Source organism: Cervus elaphus, chromosome 14 (assembly GCF_910594005.1).
Source record: "Cervus elaphus chromosome 14, mCerEla1.1, whole genome shotgun sequence".
Lineage (NCBI taxonomy): Eukaryota > Metazoa > Chordata > Mammalia > Artiodactyla > Cervidae > Cervus > Cervus elaphus.
This window is the reverse complement of record NC_057828.1, coordinates 9,714,906-9,742,608: the sequence shown is the minus strand read 5'-3', so window position 1 is coordinate 9,742,608 and position 27,703 is coordinate 9,714,906. Positions and strand designations below refer to the sequence as shown.

General features: G+C 38.2%; 1 protein-coding gene across 4 annotated transcripts in view; it reads right to left on the bottom strand.

Moving 5' to 3' along the window:
• Positions 1-27,703, bottom strand: part of KCNT2 (potassium sodium-activated channel subfamily T member 2) — a 429,544-nt gene that overhangs the window by 290,945 nt on the left and 110,896 nt on the right. For all 4 annotated transcript variants that reach the window (XM_043924233.1, XM_043924236.1, XM_043924234.1 and 1 more), the window contains exons 2-3: positions 15,287-15,366; positions 13,101-13,200 (exon numbers count right to left, since the gene is read on the bottom strand). In XM_043924233.1, the coding sequence (XP_043780168.1) occupies positions 13,101-13,200; positions 15,287-15,366 (180 nt within the window). The remainder of the gene's footprint in view (positions 1-13,100; positions 13,201-15,286; positions 15,367-27,703) is intronic.

The window sequence follows — 27,703 nt, the reverse complement described above, 5'->3', positions numbered from 1 at the left end:
GAGCTGGGATTCAATCCTTGGTTGGGGAACTAGGTCCCCACATGCCACGGTTAAGACCCAGTGCAGCCAAATAAACAAATCAATATTTTTGAAAGTAAATAAAAATAAAATTTATATTATTTAGCTATTTTAATTTGTTAATTTATTATTATGTAAGTAATATTATTTATGTGTAATATATTATGGGCTTCCCAGGTGACTCAATGGTAAAGTATCCACCTGCCAATGCAGAAAACGTGGGTTTGATCTGTTGGTCAGGAAGATTGCCTGGAGAAGGAAATGGCAACCCACTCCAGTATTCTTGCCTGGGAAATCCCATACACAGTGGAGCCTGGCGGGTTACAGTGGGCTGCAAAGAGTCAAACATGACTTAGTAACTAAACTACCATCACCATATAATATACAAATAAAAATAATATAAATATTACATGTATTCTTTATATGACTTAACTAGGCCTATAGATAAAAATCACATTGAAGAATGATTATGAAAACTGGAAGAACTATATCAAACAATGGAAATAACATTAGTTAGATATGGAAAATTAATGACATGCAGCCCCAGCCACTCTTGACAGCTCACTTATTTATGGTGAATAAATACCTCTCCTAAAGGTAAGGAAACAGCTGCTGAAAATGTCAGAACTGCTTTGGCAGCAGAGGTGGAGGTCAGAGGTAAAAATGTTAGCTGGAAGAATCAAGCATCTGGTAAACACAGAAAAGTTATAGGGTCACTGCGTGGGGCAGAATTCATATGAAAGACTTGTGGGTCACAGCTCAAGAGAAACTTGGGTTGACAGCGCTCCAAACTCAGTAGGCAAGCTTGTATTGTATTAACAAAAGTGTAAGACCACTAAATCAAAGAGGAAAATTATGACACTCTCTTAATCATAACAAATCCTAAGAAATGAGTACTAGGTATGGCCACATTTTAAGGATGGACAAAATTTAACATAAATTTATCATGTGACCAATATATTACAAAGAGTTTCCAATAACTGAATCCTTTCAAAATGGGTATACTTCCCACTGGGCTTCCCAGGTGACTCAGTGGTGAAACATCTGCCTGCCAATGGAGGAGATGCAAATTTGATCCCTGGGTTAGGAAGATCCCCTGAAGAAGGAAATGGCATTCTTGTCTGGGAAACCCCATGGACAGAGGAGCCTGGTGAGCTACAATCTATGGGGTCATAAAAGAGTTGGACACGTCTTGGCGACTAAAATAACGACAACAATCAGTTCAGTTCAGTCGCTCAGTCGTGTCCGACAACAACAATATTTCACACCAACTGTCAGAGATGCAGCAGAGAGGACTAAACGCTGAGTCTTTGAAATAATGGACTCTTAAGAGTCTTTCCAGCAGACACACATGGGCTGAGGTAGAAGTGGCTTTCTGTCTATCAACATTATTTTTTTTTCCCCTTTCTGGTACAGAGTTGGGTGTAAAAAGCTACTCTTTAGCCAAAGGTGACTTTCTCAGCCTCCATGTCACAGTACGACTGTGTCACTGATTCCCCAGTGAGATCTGGGTATGAAATACAAGTACAAGCGATACTCCTTCGTCGGTCGATAACTTTAACAACTGTATCTTTTCCCATGTTCTCTTCATCTTTCTGAAAGCTGGCTACAAAGTGGTGTTGGGTCTTAGGCCAGCACATAGCCACCAAATGAAGGTGGGTTGCGTGTATGACACTGAACCAACCATGCTATAGGGTGTGTCTGTGTGTGTGTGGCCATCACCACGTGCAGAAGATGAACCCTGACTAGCAACACCAGCAGTGGAATCTGGTAAGGAAATCCTTGTGAATTTTTCGGATTGCCCGTTGGAACACTTGGGGATGCTTTATCTATACTATAGTCAATGCATACGAGAGAAGAAAAGGTCAACATTATGATATTCAATCTCATTGGTCATCAGATATTTAAACATACTGCAAAAATTAAATTTCTTATTTTAATAGTTATTACCCTAAAGAAGAAATGGTCTTTAAAATTAGGACATCATGTCAGCACACTTGTGGCTCTATTAGGCACTTATTCTAAATGTAAATCCAACTACCATAAAATATGAACACATTTACATGATTCTTACTTTGTCTTTGTCATTTGATATTGAAAATTAATAAGCACTTCAACAATTTTTAAAGTGGGAAGGATGCGTAAGTTTTGACTTAGTGAAGAACTGTAAGCGCCAGCAGGCAATAAGACAATGCTGATGGCTTCAGCTCTCAATGAAATCCATAAACTACATATTAGGTGTGTTTCCTTTGCTAATGCCTTTAAATCATTTATTACAAACTGTGGCTCCATGAGAGCTTGCCATTTGCACAATTTCATACATTAACAGTAAAATTCTTTTCATATCCTTCCGTTTGTCCACACCCACAACATTTTCACATCAGTTTCGACTCCTGGGACTTAAAAATAAAGCAAAGTGGCACAAAATATCTGCATCTTTGTTATGTCAGAATTTCTAATTCAATTAATCTCTTTGCCAAATTAGCCTGATTATTTTAAAATAGAGTCTGTGTCTGTAAAGGTCACTGCTGTTTGTCATTAACCAATACTACCCTGAGGGGAACTAAACAGAACAATGTATTCAAAATGGAGCCATGAGTTATTTTGTTATGCTTTTTTAATTGCAGTAATCTGATTTTTCAAATGTATACCCTCTATAATTACAGCTGAACATTCTTACTAATATGACAGAGAAGTTAATTACTGGAAACTGCTCCTCAATGTTTTCAAATAATATTATTTCACTCTATTAGTTCCCAATGCCCTTTCATGGTAAAAAGGATTCTGTTGTGCCTCATTTTATGATTCTCAGGTATCTCTAAAGTACATTTCATTTATAAATCACCAAATTTTAAAAACAATGCTGGTGTGTTGCTGACAGAAATACAGGGGGACACTTGGAGAATCCCCAGAAACTACTCCTAACCCAGAGTTGAGATGTGGGAGATAGCCGGACTCCTAAAATGGACAGCTGGTGGTTGTTTAGTGGAGTAGGATTGAAGCTTTGTTCTCACTCAGACACTCTGAGGACAAAGCTAGTGGCTGAAGCTGAGCTCTGCTGAAGTAAAGAGATAAGGTGCCCACTCCTGAGTTCAAGGAAGACTTCACTTCTGCACATTCGCAAGAAGGCTCCTAGAGGGTCAAAAAGGGAGGAGGTCCATAATAAGTGTGGACAAGCACCCACAGGTGAGATGGGATCCATTTTAGCACAAAAATGCACATGCACATTGGGGAGGGTCTTAGGACCTGTGAGTGAATAAAGAAACAATGTAACTAGTCAAAGGTAAACCAGGACCCAGAAGGACTGTTCTATATAATCGATTTAAGGCACCTCTTAACTGTGTTCCTCGTTCAGGACTCCTGCACTTCTCTATGAGTGTGGATCTCAGTCCAGTTTCTGACTTACTGTGCTTCTCCTCATTAGAGAGGATGCTGATACTCTCTGGGTTTGTGCTTCTGTCTTGCTTCCGACTTAAATAAAACAAGCTATTTCTCTGTGTTCTCCCACTGTGCTGTGTGTCTCTAATGGTAAACTGTGTACCTGTTTTGCAGTTTTTGCCTCCTTGTGACATTTTTGCTTCCAAACTGGGTAACAATCAGAGAATTCTGCTTCCAGTCTCTAAGCCCCTGGTGAACTGGTGTCTAGGTTCGATCCCAGGACAGGGAAATAAACTCTTGCTCCAAGACTACTATCCCTCTGAGAACAGTGGAACCAGCTTATAGGGCATGATGCCAAGGAAGAGTGTCAGATCAAGTTTTATCCAACAAATTGTTATTTGGAAGGTCCAGGGGTCCTGAGGTAAGGTGAAAAACAGTGGATGGGGAGCGACAGGAGTGGAAGACAGAGGTCTGAGAACTGGGAGAAAATGTTTAAGGTTCTGAGACAATGGAGAGCAGAATATGTATAAGCAGCTTCAAACTGGTCAGCATGGCTGGAGCATGAGGCTGTTGAGGTGAAGGAAGCAAAGGTCAGACTGAAAAGGACCTTCATTCCCTACTGGACTCACTCACTTGTGTAATAAATAACTACTCAGAGCCACACTGGTGCCAGGTTGAGGATTCAGACAACAAACAACCTGTGCCCTCGTGGAATATCCACTGCAATCTACGTGGAATGCACAGAAAACAAGCCAAACAAGTAACACACGTACACCGTATGAAAGAGATAGAGGCAATGGAGAGAAATGTAAAAAGAAAGGGGAAAACGTATTCCAGGGAGTCTTGTGAGGAGAATACAGTTTTAAACAGGATGTGCAGCTAAGCCGTCACTACAAATCTGATTTTGAGTAAAGATCTGAGGAAGCGGGCCAGAGTGATCCGATTGTAGGGAATTCCAGACAGAGGGAAGAGCAGGTATGAAGGCCCCGAGCCAGCAGAGTGGCTAATGTGACCCAGGAACAGAGAAGATGCCGGAGTGTCTGAGCAAAATGGGTGCGGGGGAGAGGTGGTGAGTAACCGGTGAAAAATTGGTTTCTTACATCCTTAGCAGGTACTTCAATACTCAGACCACAGTTGTGCAAGGATCTGACTTAACGGAATACTTGGTTAAGAATAAACCAAAGAGGGAAAAAGGCAGAATTAGCAGGACTAGCGAGGAAGGCTTGTGTGAGCAGGTAAAGGTTAGACGGCTTGGCCAAAATAGTAGCACCGAGAAGGCACTATATGCGGGATCTATCTCAAAGGTAGACATGGTGGGATTTTCCGCTGGTTTTGCACATGCTGGAGAATGTGAGGGAAAAAAAGAGAAATGAAGAATGGCTGACTCCAAAACATTTGGCCTCAGCAACTGTTCAGATGGAGTTGCTATCAGCCAAAACGTGGGAGGCTGTGGGTGGAGCAGGGTTTGGGGGAGGACGGGGTTGTCATTCACTGAGACGCAGAAAATCACAGAAGCCAATTGGAACATGACAACTTTGCTATGACTATCAGACCCCCAAGTAGAGAAGATGAACATGTAGTTAGAATTTGGGGGATGGGAGGCAGGAAAGGTGCTGGCTTCCTGAGGCCAGTAAGTTAAACAGGGTTAAAATGATTAGTGCTGAGGTTCTCAAAGTGGAGGACGAAGGAGAAAACATGGGCTTATTTACATGAAGGTGGGAATAATAAGATTATGTGTGTACTGAAGGAAATAGCATAAATAAAACAACCACCCCAATTACAAAAAATACAAGATCTCTAAAATATAAAACCTTTGTAAGGGTTGAAAATTTCCAGAGGGTAATGAATGTTACTTTTCATGGCTATGTCTTCATTTTCAGCATTACGAATACATGCTAAGTATTCAATAAAGAGGTAGTGAAATAACCATATTACATTCGTTAAGTAAATTATTTCATAAAGAATTATCACATAAATTATTATACAATGAAATTTCACTTGTTAATCTTTAGCTCATCTCCAAACCCTTTAACACATAAGAAATCATTTTCACTGTCTAAATAAACCGAAGAGTAACCAATTCATTTAAATGCATATTATGTCTTCATTTTCCATTTTACTTTGATCTTTTATTTTATTTTTTTAAATTTTCTTAGGCAAACCTCTACATGAAAAAATAATTGTACAGAAGTTAGCCATCAAATTTGTTTTCAGCATTGAATATTATTTTCAGTTCAGTAGGCTGGACAGAGATTCAAGGTGTGTGATGAGATAATAATTATTCAGGCCATCACACAGCCAGTCCCCTTTCCTACTGCCTCTAGCAAGGACAGAAATTAAAAGGAGAACCTTAAAGGACTAGATATGCAATTTAATAAAAGCAATAATGAATGAAAAAGTAAGTTAAAATAAATCAATGTCATTTAACTCAAATTAGATAAAGAACTACACAAGCTAAATCTGAGACTTGAATTAAGCATCCCAGTAAATGCTAAATAAATGCTGTTTCTATTCAAAAGTAAATAACTAGCTTTGTTGTTGCTTTGTTTTGTCTTAAGATTTTCCTCACATAAGTGAGATCACACAATATTTAATTTTTTGTCTGACTTAATTCACTTAGAATAATGCCCTCAAGAAACTTTTTTTAAAAGTGGCCTCTAAACTATAACTGAAAATATGTACAAAACTAGAATACAAAACAGTAAACTTCTCTGGAGTATATGTGAATCAAGAACAGAAAAGTATTGAGGTTTTTAAAGAGACTGATCCATTTCAAAGCATTACTTACAGTATTTCAACTAGCAATAAAAATTGTGTGGGTAGGTGGAAAGTATTAGCATTAGACAATTAGATAAACAAAACACACACAAAAAAACAAGAGATATTAAAAGAACCTACAAAGATTACATTCATGTATTAACTGAAAACCAGATCGATTTTTTTTTTGTGACAAACACTTATTTAAGAAATAAATTCCATACAGCATTCTTTAAACTTACACTACAATTCAGGAGGTGATTCAAGATGGCAGTGCAGGAAGATCCTGAACGCATCTCTTCCACAGACATGCCAAATCTATAGCCATATATGGATCAATTTCCTCTGAAAAAGACCCGAAAACTAGCGGAACAACTTTTCCACAAAGAGAAATACAAGGGCCACAATGAGACCAATAGGAGAGGGAAGGGGCTTCCCAGGTGATTCAGTGGTAAAGAATTCACCTGCCCATGCAGGAGACTGGGTTCAATCCCTATATCAGGAAGATGCCATGGAGGAAGAAATGGCAACCCACTCCAGTATTCTTGCCTGGAGAATCCCATGGACAGAGGAGCCTGGTGGGCTATGGTCCATGGGGTTGCAAAGAGTCAGACACGACTGAGTGGCTAAACAACATAACAAGGAGATGCAGAGATGCAGTATTATCAAAAACCCTGCCCTTGACACAATGACCCAGGGCCAGGAGGGATCTCACCACACAGGGTTTCTCTGTGCTCCACACAGACACTCTTGGGACCTGGAGAAATGAGCCTAGAAAAACAGCAGCTTTGTAAACCAGTAGGATTTAGGTTCAGGAGACCCAAAAGGCGTGGGGGTACAGGAAGCCTGCTCTTAAGGTGCTCATATGCAGACTAAGTTTGATCTACCAAAGTAGGTAGCTCCTCGTTACTATCCAAAGATGGCAAACCAAGGAAGACCAGTGTACACTTATTATTTAGAATTATGGAACCAAGTGCTAAAAGAAATGGGCTTCCCTTGTGGTTCAGCTGGTAGAGAATCTGCCTGCAATGCGGGAGACCTGGGTTGGATCCCTGGGTTGGGAAGATCCTCTGGAGAAGGAAAAGGCTACCCACTCTGGTACTCTGGCCTGGAGAATTCCATGGACTGTATAGTCCATGGGGTTGCAAAGAGTCGGACATGACTGAGCAAATTTCACCTCATGCAGACTAAGTCACCCTGCTCATACTCAGTCACTTCAGTCGTGTCCGACTCTTTGTGACCCTACGGGCTGTAACCAACCAGGCTCCTCTGTCCATGGGATTCTCCAGGCAAAAATACCAGAGTGAGTTGTCATGCCCTTCTCCAGGGGCTCTTCCCAACCCAGGGACTGAACCCTCATCATTTTTGTCTCTTGCATTGGCAGACAGGTTCTTTACCACTAGCGCCACCTGGAAAGCCTAAGACCCAGAGAAAAGCCAGCAGTCTGAAAACCACCTAGACCACGTAGGCAGGAGATGCATTAGCCAATCTTAAAGCAACTGCCAAGGGCACAGGGGTCTTTCTGGACATTATCCGGAAGCAGAGGCACTGGCAGCTGCCATCTCTGTGCTCCTCCTTGCTAGCACCACGTGCCCCCATCCTGGGGCCCCACTGAAGCCTGCAGGCACAGGCAGTTCATACAGTGGATGCCCCTTGGGTACCTGGCTCTGGAGGCCTGCACTTCTGCACCCCAGGAGACGGAAACAACCAGGAGTGACAGTTTGGGCAGGCTACCACCCCCACGACATGACACAGAAGACTGAAACACATCTCCAGCTTGCCACTAAAATAGGCCTATATTCTTGTGCTGGAGTTTCAGTGTGAGGGAAGCTTCAGGGCTTCCATACCTCGAGAGGTTACAGAGGAGTTCTAGTCAGCGAAGGCCAGGGGAGTGAATGCTATCTTTGCACTCTCTCAGGCCTTGCCACAGCTCACCAGGATCTCACAGAGAGGAGCATACACACTCATCTGGAGCCCTGACTTGTGGAACTGTCACATCCAAATCACCTGTTTGGAGGCCAGCAAAGACAGTGGTCCCACAGGACTTTAAAGCTGCTCCCTGAGGGTCTGGCTTCCACTTAGCCAAAACTAGGGGCTGACTGAGACCTCTACCTTTGAACATGACAGGGCTTAGTACAACCTCAAAATCTGGAACTTATCAAGAATATATCAGGGTGTTTAAACAATTACAAAGATTTGAGAGATAACCAAGAGCTAGGGCAGGGCTGAACAATAAGGTTCACAGCTTACATAAGGACCCTCCTTCAAGCCTAGAAGAGGTTCCCCATTTTGTCCAATACAAAGAAACACAGAGAGAAAAGCAAAATGAGGAAACCGAGGAATAGGTTTCAAAAGAAAGAATATTGAATTTTTAAAAATCTTTAAAGAAATGGGGATAAGTAATTTATCTGATAAAGAGTTCAAAATAATGCTCATAAAAATGCTCAGCAAACTTGAGAGAAAACATGAATACAGTGAGAAGTTCAAAAAGGAGATGGAAAATGTCAGAAAGCACCAAAATGAAAGTCACAGGGCTAAAGAATCCAATAACTGAACTGGAAAATGTAACAAAGGGCTTCAGCTGAAGACTAGATCAAGCAGAAGGAAAACAACAACAACAACAACAAAAAACAGCAAACCTGAAGACAAGATAGTGGAATTCTTTCAGTAAGAGCAGCATAAAGGAAAAAAAAAATGACAAAGAGTGAAGATAGCTTAAGGGGTTTATGGGACACCATCCAAAAGACCAATATACACAAGATAGGGATAACAAGAAAGACATACAGAGAGAAAAGGGACAGAAAGTTTATACAAGCAATAATGACTGAAAATATTCCTAACCTACGGAAGAAAACAGACATCTAGCTCCAGGAAGACAAGAGAGTTACAAATGAGACAAACCCGGAAAGAGACACATTATAATAAAAATATCAGAAGTTAAAGAGAATATTAAAAGCAAGAGAGAGACAGAAAAAACAAACAAACGAACAAAAACTTTGTACATACAAGGGAAGTTACATACGTCTATCAGCTGATTTTCAAGAAGAAACTTTGCAGGCTGAGAGAGAATGGCATGACAGATTCAAATTGCTGAAAGGAAAAATCTTACAACCAAGAACACTCTACTTGGCAAAGCTGTCACTTAGAATTGAAGGGAGATAAAGAGGCTTCCGGACAAGCAAAAGCCAAAGGATTTTATCACCTCTAAACTCCCATTTAAAGAAATGTTAAAGGGACTTCTTTAAGCTGAAAAGGCACTATCCAGTAACAAGAAAACATAAGACAGTAAAAAAAAAAAATCTCACAGGTAAAGGTACGTAACAATAAAACTAAGGGACTGACCATTTATTAAACTGTTACTAAGGTTAAAAGAAAAAAGTAGTAAAACTAACTGTAATAATTAGTTATGAGATACACAGGCTTCCCAGGTGGCACTAGTCGTAAAGGAGCCCCTGCATCAATGCAGGAGATGTAAGATGTGGATTTGATCCCTGGGTCAGGAAGATCCCTAGAGGAGGGCATAGTGACCCACTCTAGTATTTTTGCCTGGACAATCCCACAGACAGAGGAGCCTGACCGGCTACAGTCCTTAGAGTTGTAAAAAGTCGACACCACTGAAGCAACTTGGTACGAATACATCAAATGGGCTTTATTCCTGGGATTCATTTATGCAAGTATGGTTCAACGTCTCATTAATGCTAACCACTTTAACCAAATATATAAAAAATTACATCATGAACTCAACAGATACAGAAAAGACATTGTCGAATTTTGATTCAACATCTGTGCTTAAGTTATGTCCAACACTTTGAGACTCTATGGACTGCAGCCCACCACGCTCCTCTGTCGATGGAATTCTCCAGGCAAGAATACTGGAGTGAGTCATCATGCCCTTTTCCAGGGGATGTTCCAGACCCAGGGATCGAACCTAGGTCTCTCACGTCTCCAGCACTGGCAGGTAGGTTCTTTACCACTAGTGCCACCTGGGAAGCCTGTTAATATAGCGACCCTGTTCATTTGTGAAAATACAGCCCAGTGAGTATCTTGGGCTCACTTCAATCTGGTCAGCAACTTCTCGTCCTTTAGAGGGGTGGTTAGGAAGGAGGTAGGTGGGGAAGAACAGGACTTTCTAAATACTGTGTAGTGCCACAAAAATGTGTGTGTTATGTTTTGGTTTTATAACAATTTCTAAACTCTTATCAAAACAGGTATAGAGGGAACGGACCTCAACATAATAAAGGTCGTATATATGACAAACCCACAACTAACATCATACTTGATGAAAAGTTAAAAGCTTTCCCTCTGAGATCAGGAACAAGACAAGATGACCACTCTTGTCACTTTTATCAATGTAGTACTATAAGTTCTCACCACAGCAATTAAGCAAGAAAAAGAAATAGTCATCCAATTTGGAAAAAAACAAAAGTAAAACTGAAATGAGTTATAGATTACATGAGACTGCCTACAGAAAACTTTAAGAACTTCACCAAAAAACTGTTAGAACCAATAGATAAATTCAGCAAAGTTGCAGGATACAAAATCAACATACATTTAGCCCTCCTTATCCATGGGGTCTACATCTGCAGATTCAATCAACCATGGATCAAAAGTATCTGGAAAAAAAAAAATTCCAGAAATTTTCAAAAACCAAAACTTGAATTTTCCCAATACTAGCAGCTATTTACTACCATTTACACTAGATTTGTATTATGCGCAATTTAGAGATGACATAAAGTATATGCAAAGATGTTCACGGATTATATGCAAATATTATGCCGTTTCATGTAAGTGACTTGCGCATCTGTGGATTTTGGTATTGTGCTGGGGTCCTGGAACCAACTCTCTGTGGATACATATGTCTATAAATTATAATGGAATATCAGAAAAAGAAATTAAGAAAGAACCTCATTTACAATTGCATCAGAAAGAATAAAATTCCTAGAAGCAAATTTAGTCAAGGAGGTGAAAGGACCTGTATGCTGAAAACTATGACACTGATAAAATAAATTATTCAATAAATGAGATACAAAGAAATAGAAAGATATCCTGTGCCCTTGGATTGGAAGAATTAGTATTGCTATAATGTCTGTACTACCCAAAGCAATCTACAGATTGCTATCTCTATCAAAATTCCAAAGACATTTTCACAATACTAAAACAAACAATTTAGAGATTTATATGGAACCACAAAAACCCCTAAATAGCCAAGCACCTTGAGAAAGAAGAACAAGCCTAGAGGAATCATGCTCCCTGATTTCAAACTATACTCAAAGCTATAGCAACAAAAATGGCATGGTATTGGCATTAAAAACATACATAGAGCAATGAAACGGAATATAGAGCCCAACAATAAATACACACATATATAGTCAAGTAACATATGACCAAGGAGCTATGAATATACAATGAGGAAAAGACAGTCTCTTCAATATATTGAGCTGGGAAAATAGAACACACATAAAAAATGAAACTAGACCATTATCTTTGTTTTTGTTGTTCTGTCCGACTCTTTGTGAACCCCCTGGACCGTGGCCCACCAGGCTCCTCTGTCCATGGGGTTCTCCTGGCAAGAATACTAGAGTGGGTTGCCTTTTTTTTTCCTCCAGAGGATCTTCCTGACCGAGGGACTGAACCCACGTTTCCTGCACTGGCAGATGCATTGTTTACCACTGAACCACCTGGGAAGCAGAGCAACAACAAAGACCACGGTCTTACACAGTACATAAAAATTAACCCAAAATGGATGAAAGACTTGAATGTAAGGTGTGAAACCAAACCATAAGACTCCTAGAAGAAAACAGGTGGTAAGTCCTTTGATATAGGCCTTGGTGATGATTTTTTGAATCTGATGTCAAAAACAAAGGCAAAAAAAAAAGTGGGACTATTTCAAACTGAAAAGCTACTGCACAGGAAAGCATACCATCAATAAAATGAAAAAGCAACCTAGAATGGGAAAATATTTGCAAATCATTTATCTGAAAAGGAGTTAATACTCAAAATATTAAAGAACCCATTCAACTCAATGGTAAAACAAACAAAGAAACAAAAAGAATAAAAATTGTCACAGAATCCAGATAGACACTTTTTCAAAGAAGACATGCAGATGTCCAACAGATCCATGAAAACTTTCTCAAGATTACTGGGGAAATGAAAGTATTAGGGAAATACAACTCAAAATCACAATGAGAAATCACCTCATACCTGTTAGAATGGGCATAATAAAAAGAAAAAGTATTGAAAGTTTTAGAGAAAAGGGAATCCTCTTATGTGATTTGTGAGAATGTAAATTGGTGAAGCCACTATGGAAAAGAGTTTGGTGGCTCCTCAAAAAAAATTAAAAATAAAACTACCATATAACCCAACTATTCTACTTTTGGGTATTTATATCCCCCTCCCCAAACTAAAAAACTCTAATTCAAAAAGATATACACACCCTTGTGTTCATTGCAGTAGTGTTTACAGTAGCTAAGATATGGAAACAACTCAAGTGTTTATTGATGAATGTAGGAATAAAGAAGGTGCGCACACACACACACACACACACACAGTGGAATGTCATTCAGCCATAAAAAGAAGGAAAGCTTGACATCGGTGACAACATGGTAGGACCTAGCAAACACTATGGTGAATAAAATAAGTTAGAGAAAAGACAAATACCATATGATTTCACTTGCATGTAAACATAAAAATAAAAATCTAATGAAACAAAACTCATAGACTGCTGGTTGTCAGAGGGAAAGGGTGAGGATGGGGACAAAATGGGTAAAGGAGATGGATTATATGGTGATGTACAGTAACCAGACCTACTGTGATGTATACAAAGATTGAACCATTATGTTGTATACCTAAAACTAATGTAATGTTATTACCAGTTTTACCTCAAAACTTTTAATACAATTTAAACTAATTAAAATAATATTGCAGAAAATCAGACAAAGACACCTTACCATTCATTTCCTTGTGAAGGGTTTTCTAGTAGCACTCGGATTATGTATAATAAGCAGCTTAATAATTTGAGAGAAAAATTGAACAGACGTATTCTTAGACCTTTAAACAAACAACAAAAATTGGATTTTCATTTAAACTCAGTTCACAGATAACTAAAAAGAATTGTCAAAAATATCAATTTTAAGTACAGCACTTAAATTGTGTTTAGAAACTACACTACCATAATGTTTACCCACTCTGAAGTTCTAAGTGCCTGAAGGTTGAAATAAAAAATGAGAATGACAGTTTGTACAAACCACAAATGATAGTGGATATTATACACTAAGTAATTCAACTTCTGAGCATTTGAAGCCATAAAAATCATATCCAACCAAGATTGGTCTAGGTATACTTAAAAGTTTAACCATTTTATAGATCTATAAATTTTGGGATAAATTTTAATCAGCCAGAAAATCTAGCTGCTTAAAAATTCACAAGGATAAGTTTTAAACTTTGTATCTTCTCAGCACCTTGCAGATTTGATTATAGAGAAATTATAATCATATATAATTATGTATTATACATTTAGATAGTAATTATAGAATTACCAAGAAATCCTAATAGCATATAATGGGAAATATACACACTCACACTCCCATTTTTGAGATTTAACTAACTTTTCATTATAGGTTTAAATACTGGCAAAATCTTAAAAACTTTTTTGTGGGAAATAACACAGCCATGTATGTATCTTTGTACATGGCTGTGATATTTGATGTGGAGAAGAGCAATTAACATTAAGCAAAATGTGCTTAAAATCTGATTAATAGAAGCATTACCTTTCCTGCAATTATCAGGTGGTACCAGATTTATGCATTATGAATAAAATTCTGAGAAAGGTCTTCCAATAATTATTTCTTAATAAAATCTACAAATGAAATGCCATTTTGTTTTTACTCTCCTATAGGTGAGTGTACTTAAGGTAATATTTAACAGTAAAAGATTAATGCTTATTAATTGTGTAATTTTTCCTTGGTTTTCCTATTAAAATGCTAGGTACATACAGGTTAGTTTTTTAATAAAGTCTTTTAAACTGTTAATGAAATTGCCCTGGTTTTATAGAACTGGTCTCCTTAAATGATAGTTTAGTCAAAGCTGGGTATTCTTTCTGGCCTGGAGAGACAGAATTTTTAGTACTAAAATAAAGGAAACCTTTTATGCAAATAATGTGGCCTCTTCAGGTAATATCTGCGACCTCTAATGAATCAGATTAGAGAAGCACTAGTTATTATTAACCTAACCCTGAGCTAACCAGCCACTAAGAGTCTCTAATCTGTGTCCCTTACAGATTGAAATACTTCTGTGGTTAGTATTCAGGTAACTTTTCATAACTCAAGTTTTTCTCTATGAACTCTACAGAAGCACATTAAACCACCCAAGAGGATTCAGAGGTCAAACTGTGAAAGAGTAAAGTCAAAACCAATCTATTTCCATTGCTTATTGACATCTTAAGCAATAATCACATGAAAAAATTGCATATTGGTTCACTATATATGACTTTTCAAAAATACATGGTATTGTGGAGAGGTAAGAAGTATGATTGACACTTCAACCCCTAACAGGCTTAGGAGGACAGTGACTATGCCAATTTCATGCCCTCTTGAAGTTCCAAAGTTTCCCAAATGTATTTTATGGCAAGAATTCCTGGGATGTTATATGCTGAGCTTGGCTCTGCACTTCCTGATTTTAAATCTCCAGGGAAAGGTGTTGTACATTTTAGGACACCCTACATGTTTCTTGCTATTAGGTGTGATAGGAAAGCTTGCCCCTACTAAATGCTAAATCAGAAAATTTTTCCCCATTATGGTCACCTGGAATCACCAGAGTCTTCTCAAAACAAGCTTTAGGTGAAAATATGGGGAACGCTCATTTAAATGATTTTCCTCAGTATTTCTATCAATCCAAATGGTCCACTCAGAATTCTACTAAATGATACCAGACTTGAAGATGTAAAGGTGTCAGGATACTTTGACATCACCAGAGGCAACATCTACTGCTTTTTAAACATTAATGCCTGACAGAGATTATCAAGTTTACTACGGTATATAAAAGATATTTTGAAAAAGAACTGTATAGCTGTATTTTTTTTTTTTTACAGTGAACATATATACAAAATATAGACAGGGGAATAAAATGAAAGACTTACTTGATCTCTGGTTTTTGATAAAAAATAACTTTAGTCTCTCTTTAAATGTGTTTTCATTCATATAAAATTCAACTTGCACCCTGCAAACAAAAAATAAAAACACAATTAAGCTAAAGAGTAAGATATATGAAAACAAAAATAAATTACGTGATGTAATACATTATATAATTTGAGCGAATCCCCACCATAGAAAATGATGCGAGTTAAAACACTGATTTTTTGGAGAGTACCAGTTATGCTCTAATTTTCAAGATATACTCAGTTTAGATATCATATGCAGTTAATTCAGTTATGTATGTTACTAGATAAATGAGTGGAATATATGATTCAGGGCTTTCTTGGTAGCTCAAAACAGCAATAGTGCAAAAGTCTTTCATATGTGTTTGTAGAATAATTTTTCATCAGTGTATTCCCAATTTTTTCCCTGTCATAGGAATCAACTGGATGCTTAAAAAATTCAGGTTGAACTAACCACCCCAGATCTATTGAATCTTAAGGGACTGGGCTTGGAAATAGAATTTTAGTAAGGCTTCTCTTTACCTTGAGCCTATTTGGGACACGACATATGGGACACTTTACTTTCTTATTTATTTATCTGTATTATATTAAATATTGCTTGATCAACAAAGGAGTGGTACTGGCAACTGGAACATTAAAGTCACCAGAGGTAAGTTACAAACGAGACAAATCAATTAAGGGACTGAATATTCTACCTTTAATCACCTGTAAACTGATAGCAACACTCTAAAACATAGTAGCATTCTAATAAATGCATTTGCTTTCTCCCGGAACTCTAGCAACTTCTCTCAAACGATAGTGCATAAATAAAATTTTCAAAATAACGAGTGAAAACACAATTGTGTTCAAACTCGGTGAATACCGAATAATCATCATCTGAAATTTTCTCAAATAATCTTAAATACCTTTACTATAAGTTAAGATTTCAAAAACAATTAGAAAACAATTTAATGCTCACAAACACAAACAATATTTAACTTTTCCTGGAGAACTATGGGTGGAGGTTCGTGACACAGTACCATCCCCAAGATCAAGACCATCAAGATGAATCAAGACCATCCCCAAGGAAAAGAAATGCAAAAAGGCAAAACGGTTGCCTGAGGACACCATACAAATAGCTGTGAATAGAAGAGAAGCAAAGCCAAAGGAGAAAAGGAAAGATATACCCATTTGAATGCAGAGTTCCAAAGAATAGCAAGAAGAGATAAGGAAGCCTTCCTCAGAGATCAATGCAAAGAAATAGAGGAAAACAATTAAACGGGAAAGACAAGAGATCTCTTCAAGAAAATTAGAGATACCAAAGGAACATTTTATGCAGAGATAGGCACAATAAAGGACAGAAATGGTGTGGACTTAATAGAAGCAGAAGATATTAAGAAGAGGTGGCAAGAATACACAAAAGAACTATACAAAAAAGATCTTCACGACCCAGTCACGATGGTGTGATCACTCACCAAGAACCAGACATCCTGGAATGCGAAGTCAGGTGGGCTTTAGGAAGCATCACTGTGAACAAAGCTAGTGGAGGTGATGGAATTCCAGTTGAGCTATTTCAAATCCTAAAAGATGATTCTGTGAAAGTGCTGCACTCAATAAGTCAGCAAATTTGGAAAACTCAGCAGTGGCCACAGGACTGGAAAAGTTCCATTTTCATTCCAACCCCAAAGAAAGGCAATGCCAAAGAATACTCCAACTACCACACAATTGCACTCATCTCACACACTAGTAAAGTAATGCTCAAAATTCTTTAAGCCAGTCTTCAACAGCACGTGAACCATGAACTTCCAGATGTTCAAGCTGGATTTTAAAAAGGGAGAGGAACCAGAGGTCAAATGATCCATTGGATCATTGAAAAAGCAAGAGAATTCCAGAAAAAATCTACTTCTGCTTTCTTGACTATGCCAAAGCCCTTGACTTTATGGACCACAACAAACTCTGGAAAATTCTTAAAGAGATGGGAATACCAGACCAACTGACCTGCCTCTTGAGAAATCTGTATGCAGGTCAAGAAGCAACAGTTAGAACTGCACATGGAACAACAGACTGGTTCCAAATAGTGAAAGGAGTGTGTCAAGGCTGTATATTGTCACCCTGCTTATTTAACTTATATGCAGAGTACATCTTGAGTAAGGCTGGGCTGGATGAAGCACAAGTTGGAATCAAGATTGCGGGAGAAATATCAACAACCTCAGATATGAAGATGACACCATCCTTATGGCAGAAAGCAAAGAAGAACTAAAAAGCCTCTTGATGAAAGTGAAAGAGGAGAGTGAAAAAGTTGGCTTAAAGCTCAATATTCAGAAAACAAAGATCATGGCATTGGGTCCCATCACTTTCTGGTAAATAGATGGGGAAACAGTGGAAACAGTGACAGACTTTATTTTGGGGGGCTCCAAAATCACTGCAGATGTTCACTGCAACCATGAAATTAAAATTCTCTCACTCTTTGGAAGAAAAGTTATGACAAACCTAGACAGCATATTAAAAAGCAGAGCCATTACTTTGTCAACAAAATTCAGTCTTGTCAAGGCTATGAATTTTCCAGTAGTCATGTGTGGATGTGAGAGTTGGCCTATAAAGAAAGCTGAGCACTGAAGAATTGATGCTTTTGAACTGTGGTGTTGGAGAAGACTCGAGAGTCCCTTGGACTGCAAAGAAATCCATCCAGTCCATCCTAAAGGAAATCAATACTGAACATTCATTGGAAGGACTGATGCTGAAGCTGAAACTCCTATACTTTGGCCACCTGATGCAAAGACCTGACTCATTAAAAAAAGACCCTAATGCTGGGGAAGATTCAAGACAGGAGGAGAAGGGGACAACAGAGGATGAGAAGGTTGGATGGCATCACTGACTCAACGGAATGAGTTTGAGTAAACTCTGGGAGATGGTGATGGACAGGGAGGCCTGGCATGCTGCAGTCCATGGAGTTGCAAAGAGGTGGACATGACTCAGTGACTGAACTGAACTAAATATCACAAAATTTTGATAAAGTATATAAAGTAGATAGTTTGGATGCTGGCTTTTGATTTTTGTTTTGTAGGGATACTCAAGAGATAAAAACAGGGGAGAAAATAATTGACAGGAAGATGTTCATGTCCTAGAGAAATATTTCACTCCTAAATTCTAAAGTGCATATTCAAGAAGATCTATGAATATTTTAAAAGCAATTTCTTATGCAGTAAAAACAAAGGGCTTTTGTTATCAATTGCTAACTAAGTTTTATCAGTTATACATTCTAAAATCTTGAATTGTTCCAACTTTATCTCTTATCCCTAAAGACAATATTCTCTCCCATAAACATTTTCTTTCTTTTGTATCCTTTTATGACAAAAATCAAGATTCTCTTTACTTGTTAATTTCTCTAGAAAGCAGCCATAGAAATTGCAATAATATCTTCTAGCAGAACATCTCTATATGCATGCCTGTGCACATGCACACACCCCTACACATGTATGCAAACCTTCACACTCACACACCCTGCACAATGCGTGCACACACGGGAAGACCCACAACTCCACTGGCATCTTGGAAAGCCATCACTGGACCTGCTTCCCTTGTTGATCACGTGAAAGAAAGTTCATTTTAATAAAGTAACTGTGACACTGATATTAAGCTATATTAATTCAAATTTGCTATGGATACAAACGCAAATTTGAGAAGGACATATGGCTATTGTACAAGTAATAAAACAAAAGCCATGTGGATTTGCTCCCTAGAATTATCAAGCTTATAATAGTATCAGCGCATTCTTCAGATATTACCTGGAGTGCAGGACTGGGTATACAGCAGAGGTGCGTATCTTAACTAAAATGAGATTGTCTAAATCCTTAAGCAAACAATGAGGTATCTGGAAAGCATTTCATATAAGGACAAGTTTAAGGAACTGGAAATGTTTAACCTTACTCAACGGCTGCCTTTAAACACTGAAATGACCATCATTATTAAAATGAGATGATTCGTAATGTGATGTATAGAATTAATTATAGAAAATATGAGAATTATGAATATTACCCAGTACTGAAATGGCCATCACTATGAAGTTGAGAATTCTCCAATACATATAAATGTGCCAAAGACTAAGTAACAGCTTGCAAGCGACTGGATTTTTTCCTGAAGTGAAAATGATTTTGCATGGTGTAAGGTCTCTCATTAAATAACTTCCGAATTCCATTCTCATTATAATATCATGTGAAGCAACACAGTTAATTAATCTAGTGATCTGAGTCAACATCACTGAGGAACATGGATGATATTAAAGCATACATTCATACAAACACTTTTCAAAGCTAAAATGAAAAAAACAAAAACAAAAACAAAAAATAAACAAAACACTTTTTGAACCCTGTCTTCCATCAGGTACAAAAAAATGTCCTTTAGATTTATTATTTATAATATAGAATGGAGACTTATTTGATCCATGACAACCGTAAAGGAATCCAGGCAGCTTAGTATAGCGTATATTTTGAGAACTGTCCAGATATTTCTCTAGTACTCAGGGAGTTGTGTGGAACAGAGTTTAGTTTTTATATTTCCCATTTTTTTTCATGATTTTAGCTGCTTTAAAATATCCTTAGTAGTTCCCTTTCCAGTAGTTCCCTTTAGCTGCTTTAAAATATCCACTAGTAGTTCCCTAAGTAGTGGTTTTACTTACTTCCTCCCTCTTTTCTTCTTCCCCTCCCTCCCTCCCTTGCTCTTTTTTCCTTTCTTCCTTCTTCTCTTCCTTCTTTTCTCTTGTTTTATGATTTCCTTCCTCCCATCTAACTTTATCTGAACTGACCTCTATCCAGTAGGTAATTTTAGTGTATTCTAAAACCATACACTTTTGAACAATACACTAGAGCAAATATGCCCTCATTAGTCCTTAAAATGTCATTTTTCACATTTTATCCTCAAAATAAAATTGAAGATCATTTTGTCTCATTTATCCCAATAGAATAGTGGATATGTGATTGTAGTTAATAAAAATGAAGTAGAATTGCAACCATTACTACACCATATCTACTCTTACTGACATACATTACCATTGGTTAATAATATGTTGGTTGTTGCTTTATTTGGGCAGATCCTATCATTTTGTTTACTATTCTAAAACTGTGCTGTTCTGACCTTTAACTTTTTTTGATATTTTATTTGACAACCATGTTGAACTCTCTTATAGGTAGTGATATTTATCACGCTTCTTTTTTGAGTTTTCCAAGCAGACAATCATGTCATCTGGAAATTTCCAATATCTGTATTTGCTTTTCATTATTTTTGTCTTATTACATCGACCAGAACTTTTTGATGAAAACAACAATCAAATAACCATGGTACATTTTTCTAGAAGGCAACTACTGCTTTAGCCGTAATTACATTATTGATCATGAAATTGCAATGAATACTTGTATTTTACTAAAAATCATAACCGGAATGAATGAATACTGATTGTTAAAAAAAAAAAAAAAAAACACAACTATCTTGAATCAATTAGTTGATGTATTTTTGCTTTTTCTTGATTTACTGACCTGGTAAATTATTTTAGCTGTTTTTATATTGTCATGTGCTTAGTCGCTCCGTCATGTTCAACTCTTTGCGATCCCAAGGACTGTAGCCCGCCAGGCTCCTCTGTCCATGGGATTCTCCAGGCAAGAGTACTGGAGTGGGTTGCTGTGCCCTCCGACAGGCGATCTTCCCAACCCAGAGATCAAACTCAGGTCTTTCACATCGCAGGCAGATTCTTTACCATCGGAGTCATCAGGGAAGCCCAATTTTTAGGTGTTTTTATATTAACCAATTTTTTTTTTCAGTCGTGGAATATTGTTTTTGTAATAGTGAACTATTTATGTAATTTACTGCTGGATTCATTTTATTTTAGAAGCTTTTATTCTACGTGCATAACTAAGATTCATGGCTATTGTCTTTATGCTATTCTTCAAATATGAACTGAAAATCTCCTAGATATGTTATTTTCTGGAACAATTCTTAGTGCTGTATGGTTGTTGCTTTGTTTGTTTGTTTGTTTGTTTTCTTGCATAACCATCATCAATTTGCCTTAACAGTATCAAGGACTTAATACTGATTTCAATTTTTTTTCCCATTTTATGTTGCTCTGGTTACTGGAATTTAGCATAAAAACTATGCAATATCTTGTTAAAAGGCAATTTTCTTATTTCAGTCTTAAAATTCCTCTTTACTAACATTAAAATACAAAAAAATAATGGTGACCCAGGTTGTTAATGCATCAATCTTTCAGGAACACTTTCTTTCTTTCTTTTTTTTTTTTTTTTTTTTGAGCATTGATAATACCTTGGACTCTGTTTAGGGTGCCAAAGTTTTCCAGATATTCTCTTTGGGAACTCATGGTAGACACAGATCATTACTAAAGGAAAATTCTTCCTCTGTGTCTCCTTGGTGCTGTTCCCTTCCTGCCTTCCTCTGATGCTGTCCATGTATCAGTTTTACAATTACTGCACTCATTTCAAACAAGGGAGTGTTGATCTGGACTCTCTGGTCTAACTGGTGTCCTTCTCTTCCAATCATGTTTCATGATGGTGAAAGTAGCACTTCTCAGTAATATGACATAAGTCCATTAGATTGTAAACTCTATGAGGGTGGGACCATGCTGAGTTTTGTTTATGCTTATATCTTAAATACTTAAATTGTTTGAGACCTACTAGGGACCTATTTCCATCCAATGCCTGAATGAAGGGGTAGTGTGGTACTGAGTTCCTTCTTTCGTACAAACCTTAAGGACTCTGAGTTGCTAGTCCAGTGGAAGAAATAAAGCCATTTTCCTTTTCTTCCATAGGTTATAATTACTTGAGGATAAACTACTTGGGTTTGTAGTGGGCTGAATCCTTGAAATCTCTTCCTTACTCCAACTTGGTCTGCCTTGTGATGAACGGTCATTCCCTGCAATTTGTTTTTTTTTTTTTAATTAATTTGGATGTGCTTGTTTATTTGCACCATCTCCCCATGATTTAATAAACATTTAGAAAAAAAAATTCCACTACTGTTGATTTATTAATTTTTACAGTGTTGCTATGACTTGACTAAAGAAGCCATCACTTTTACTTTATTAAAAAAAAGTTTAATTCAAATAATTTTAGTGATTTGCCCAGATTTATAGCTAGTACTGAGACAGAATTGGGACACTGGTCTTTCAGTTACTACTTCTTGCTTTCTGCCTTCTCTTCAAGTTAATTTTTCATTATTAGGGCAGTTCCAGGTTATCTGTGAAGTATTACAAAAGAACAGTGCAAACACCAGACCATCACAGGGATACTGAGTAGTGTTTGTTTAATTCTGCCCTTTGGTTGTTGACTCTAAAGCAGGTTCTTATCTGTTTCTAAATATTCACTCCTAACTTCTGGTAACTAAATTATTTAACAAAGCTACCAATTTTGAGTATGCCAAAGCCTTTGAGTGGGTGGATCACAATAAACTGTGGAAAATTCTGAAAGAGATGGGAATACCAGACCACCTGACCTGCCCCTTGAGAAATCTGCATGCAGGTCAGGAATCAACAGTTAGAACTGCACATGGAACAACAGACTGGTTCCAAATAGGAAAAGGAGTACGTCAAGGCTGTATATGGTCACCCTGCCTATTTAACTCATATGCAGAGTACATCATGAGAAACGCTGGACTGGAAGAACCACAAGCTGGAATCAAGATTGCTGGGAGAAATATCAATAACCTCAGGTATGCAGATGACACCACCCTTATGGTGGAAAGTGAAGAAGAATTAAAGAACCTCTCGATGAAAGTGAAAGAGGAGAGTGAAAAAGTTGGCTTAAAGCTCAACACTCAGACAACTAATATCATGGCATCTGGAACCATCACTTCATGGGAAATAGATGGGGAAACAGTGGAAACAGTCGCTGACTTTATTTTTTGGGGCTCCAAAATCACTGCAGACGGTGATTGTAGCCATGAAATTAAAAGACGCTTACTCCTTGGCAGGAAAGTTATGACCAACCTAGACAGCATATTAAAAAGCAGAGACATTATTTTCCCACAAAAGGTCCATCTAGTCAAGGCTATGGTTTTTCCCGTAGTGATGTATGGATGTGAGAGTTGGACTATAAAGAAAGGTGAGTACTGAAGAATTGATGCTTTTGAACTGTGGTGTTGGAGAAGACTCTTGAGAGTCCCTTGGACTGCAAAAAAATCAGTCCTGGGTGTTCATTGGAAGGACTGATGTTGAAGCTGAAACTCTAATACATTGGCCAGCTGATGGGAAGAACTGACTCATTTGAAAAGACCCTGATGCTGGGAAAGATTGAAGGTGGGAGGAAAAGAGGACGACAGAGGATGAGATGGCTGGATGGCATCGTCGACTCAATGGGCATGAGTATGAGTAAGCTCCAGGAGTTGGTGATGGACAGGGAGGCAAGGATGCTGCAGTCAATGGGGTTGCAAACAGTTGGATGTGACGGAGGGAATGAACTGAACTGAACTGAACCATTCAAATGGAACCTTGTAAAAATATAAATAAATGAGCCTACTATCAATTTTTCATCCCCTCAGAATTAGCCTCAATTGTTCAAGCTCAAGGGCTTCCAAGGAGCTTCTACTTGGCTTCCAATTTTTACTATACACATCAATAACCTCACTTTAAAAACTTTATGGAGTCTTTCCTAAGTCACCTGCCAACATCTTTCTGTCCATCTTATTCTTTTCATAATTATACATGCTTAACATTCCCATCTCCATTAGTTAGTAACATCTCATAAGGAGGCAACAGTTAGAACTGGAAATGGAACAACAGACTGGTTCCAAATAGGAAAAGGAGTATATCAAGCCTGTATAATGTCACCCTGCTTATTTAACTTATATGCAGATTACATCAGGAGAAATGCTGGGCTGGAAGAAGCACAAGCTGGAATCAAGATTGCCGGGAGAAATATCAATAACCTCAGGTATGCAGATGACACCATCCTTATGGCAGAAAGTGAAGAAGAACTAAAGAGCCTTTTGGTGAAAGTGAAAGAGGAGAGTGAAAAAGTTGGCTTAAAGCTCAACATTCAGAAAACAAAGATCAATGCATCCAGTCCCATCACTTCATGGGAAATAGACGGGAAAAAGTGGAAACAGTGGCTGACTTAATTTTGGGGGTTCCAAAATCACTGCAGATGGTGACTGCAGCCATGAAATTAAAAGACACTTAGTCCTTGGAAGGTAACTTATGACCAACCTAGATAGCATATTAAAAAGCAGAGACATTACTTTGTTAACAAAGGTCTGTCTAGTCAAGGCTATGGTTTTTCCAGGAGTCATGTATGGATGTGAGAGTTGCACTATTAAGAAACCTGAATGCAGAAGAACTGATGCTTTTGAACTGTGGTGTTGGAGAAGACTCTTGAGAGTCCCTTGGACTGCAAGGAGATCCAACCAGTCCATCCTAAAGGAGACCAGTCCTGGGTGTTCATTGGAGGGACTGATGTTGAAGCTGAAACTCCAATACTTTGGCCACCTGATAAGAGCTGACTTATTTGAAAAGACCCGGATGCTGGAAAAGATTGAGGGCAGGAGGAGAAGGGGATGACAGAGGATGAGATGCTTGGATGGCATCACCGACTTGATGGACATCGGTTTGGGTGGACTCCGGGAGTTGGTGATGGACAGGAAGGCCTGGCGTGCGGTGGATGGGGTCGCAAAGAGTTGGACACAACTGAGTGACTGAACTGAACTGATATATATGCATATATGTGCATGTACATATATGTGTATTTAAATATATATGTAAATACATAGTGATGTATATATATATATATATATATAGTGATGGGTGGGGAGAGAGCAAATTAGCCAAGATGGCGTGTTCAGGCTCCCTTGCCGCACATTTTATAAATAATGACTATATAACAGCTAAGCTCATTTACAGCAGTGTGCATACCTTCAGGAGGTACTGGCTTGGTCACGAGCTACCCTGTGCTGTAGAGATATGTGAGCTCCACCTAAAAAGCAGTGGCATTACTGCTGTGTCACTGGCTGTGTCCATTGGGTCAGCCATGAGACGAGAGAATATAGTGTGTCTACTGCGACGGCAGCTGCAGCAGCAGGAGAGGATACTGTTGTGGCCACTGTGCCAGTCAGGAGAGAGGCTGTGTTTCGCTAGATTATGCTACGGCTGCTGCTATGGCTGCTGCATCATCCAGGAGATAATAAACGTCTCTTGCAGTTCTGCAACTCCTTGAGATTTCTTCCAGCCTCTTAGCTCATGCCTTGCCTACCCAGAGTTCAACAAACAGTGTGTTCAGTGAGATACAGCGCAATATCTGGCTCTGTGAGCAGGATCAGCAATACATGATTTTAGACAGATATATGTAAAGTAATGAGAAAAGATTATGGGGTGCTAATCACTCATCCGTTTTCTTTCATTCTGGGTAACATAATGCTGATGCCCCTCAATGACTGCATTTATGATTTTGTCACTCCTTGGTAATCACACCTTGCCAGTAAGTGGAAACACACAATCTTGTGGCTTTCAGAGGAAAACAAATTAGAAGTGAGCCCAAGAATTCAAGTTATTCTTCAGTTTGAAAACTCACGTTCTGATGTGCAATGCTCATTTTCAAGACCTTCTCTCTGTACTTCCTCATTGTGTTTAAAATAATTAAATTTAAGTAATCTCAATTTAATTTAAACCTGAGCATGGGAAGCAAAAGATAAACAAAGCTAGGTGAGGATTTAGCTTTGGGTATAAAGTTACACTTCGGGGGTGGCACAGTGGTAAAGAACCTGCCTGGAATGCAGGAGACCTGGGTTCGATCCCGGGGTTGGGAAGATATCCTGGAGAAGGAAATGGCAACTCACTCCAGTATCCTTGCATGGAAAATCCCATTAATAGAGAAGCCTGGCAGGCTATAGTCCATGGCATCACAAAGAGTTGGACATGACTTAATGACTATAAAGGGTATAAAGAGATATATATATATATATACACACACACACACATATATATATACATATATATGTATATATACACACCCATACGATGTTATAAATATACATATTATATATACACACCCATAAAATATTAATATATATATACATAAATGTGCACATATGCAAACATATATTATTAAAATATAAAGCTGTTATTCACAGAATGATTTAGAAGCTTATAGGTAGCACAACCCCACTACAAACCTAACAACCTCCTAATCAAGTGTCCCATCAACTACAATGTGTAAACCCTCTTTTCTTTTCTGTATTCTTATAAGAAGAGGAAAGAAGGCACCATGTAACTTCTAACTCAGATTGGACTCTTGCACCAGTCATTTTAAAACCTTGAAGGAAACTATAATGATGCTCCCACAGCCCAGGACTGCTATGAATGGGTGCCATGATCAAGTAGCAAACCCCAGTTTGAGGAGAAATGTGTTTGTTTTCGGGGAGGGAATCATTGGATCTCAAATAGTTTGGTCATGTGCAACGGATGCTAATTGTTAGTATGAAATTGGAAACTACATGGACACTTGCACATGCAGTGAAAGTAGCACCTTTAGTTTTATTTAATTCTTTGCCCCAGTGACATTAGATTTGAGATCAGTCCTCCAAGCAGCCTCTTCCATTCTGCACCTCAAAGGAAGAAGTCCCAGGTCAGTAATGGACACAGTTCACTGAGGACACATATTCCTTTAGGATTTCTTTTATTGCTTAATATTCTTTCTTAAGTAACATGAAAAGTGAAAGTGTTAATTATTCAGTCATGTCTGACTCATTGTGACCCCATGGACTGTTGTCTGTCAGGTTCCTCTATTCACAGGATTCTCCAGGCAAGAATACTGGAGTGGGTAAACATTTCTTTCTCCAAGGGTTCTTCCTGACCCAGGAATTGAACTCAGGTCTCCTACATTGCAGGTAGATTCTTTACCCTGTGACCCACCAGGGAAGTCACACTTGAGTAACATACATGACTTTCAATAGAAAAATCATAGAGGTTGAATACTATTAAAGACATGATTGCACAACCTGGCAAAAGGGGGAGAAAACAGTCACAAATAGAATTTCACTCAATAAATACTACAATAAAACAACTGTGTTTTCTAGGGAAACTGACTTCATCCCCACAATCGTTTGTTGGTATGTCCTTTTGTTTGTTCCTTTTGTTTACTTTAGCATAATAGCTAAGAGGGATAAGAGCACAGACACTGGGATCAAATGATATGCATTTGACTACCAGATCTCCTAACTTTTATTCTCTAAAAAACGTGGATATTACTTCCATTAACATGGTTGTTCTAAAAGTTAAAGAGATACTTTCTATGTGAGACAAACAACTAGACAATAGCAAATAACACGCCAGGGAGGCCTGGCGTGCTGCGGTCCATGGGATCACAAAGAGTCAGACACGACTGAGCGACTGAACTGAACTGAAGATTCCTCCAAGAAGCATTTGCTTTGGAA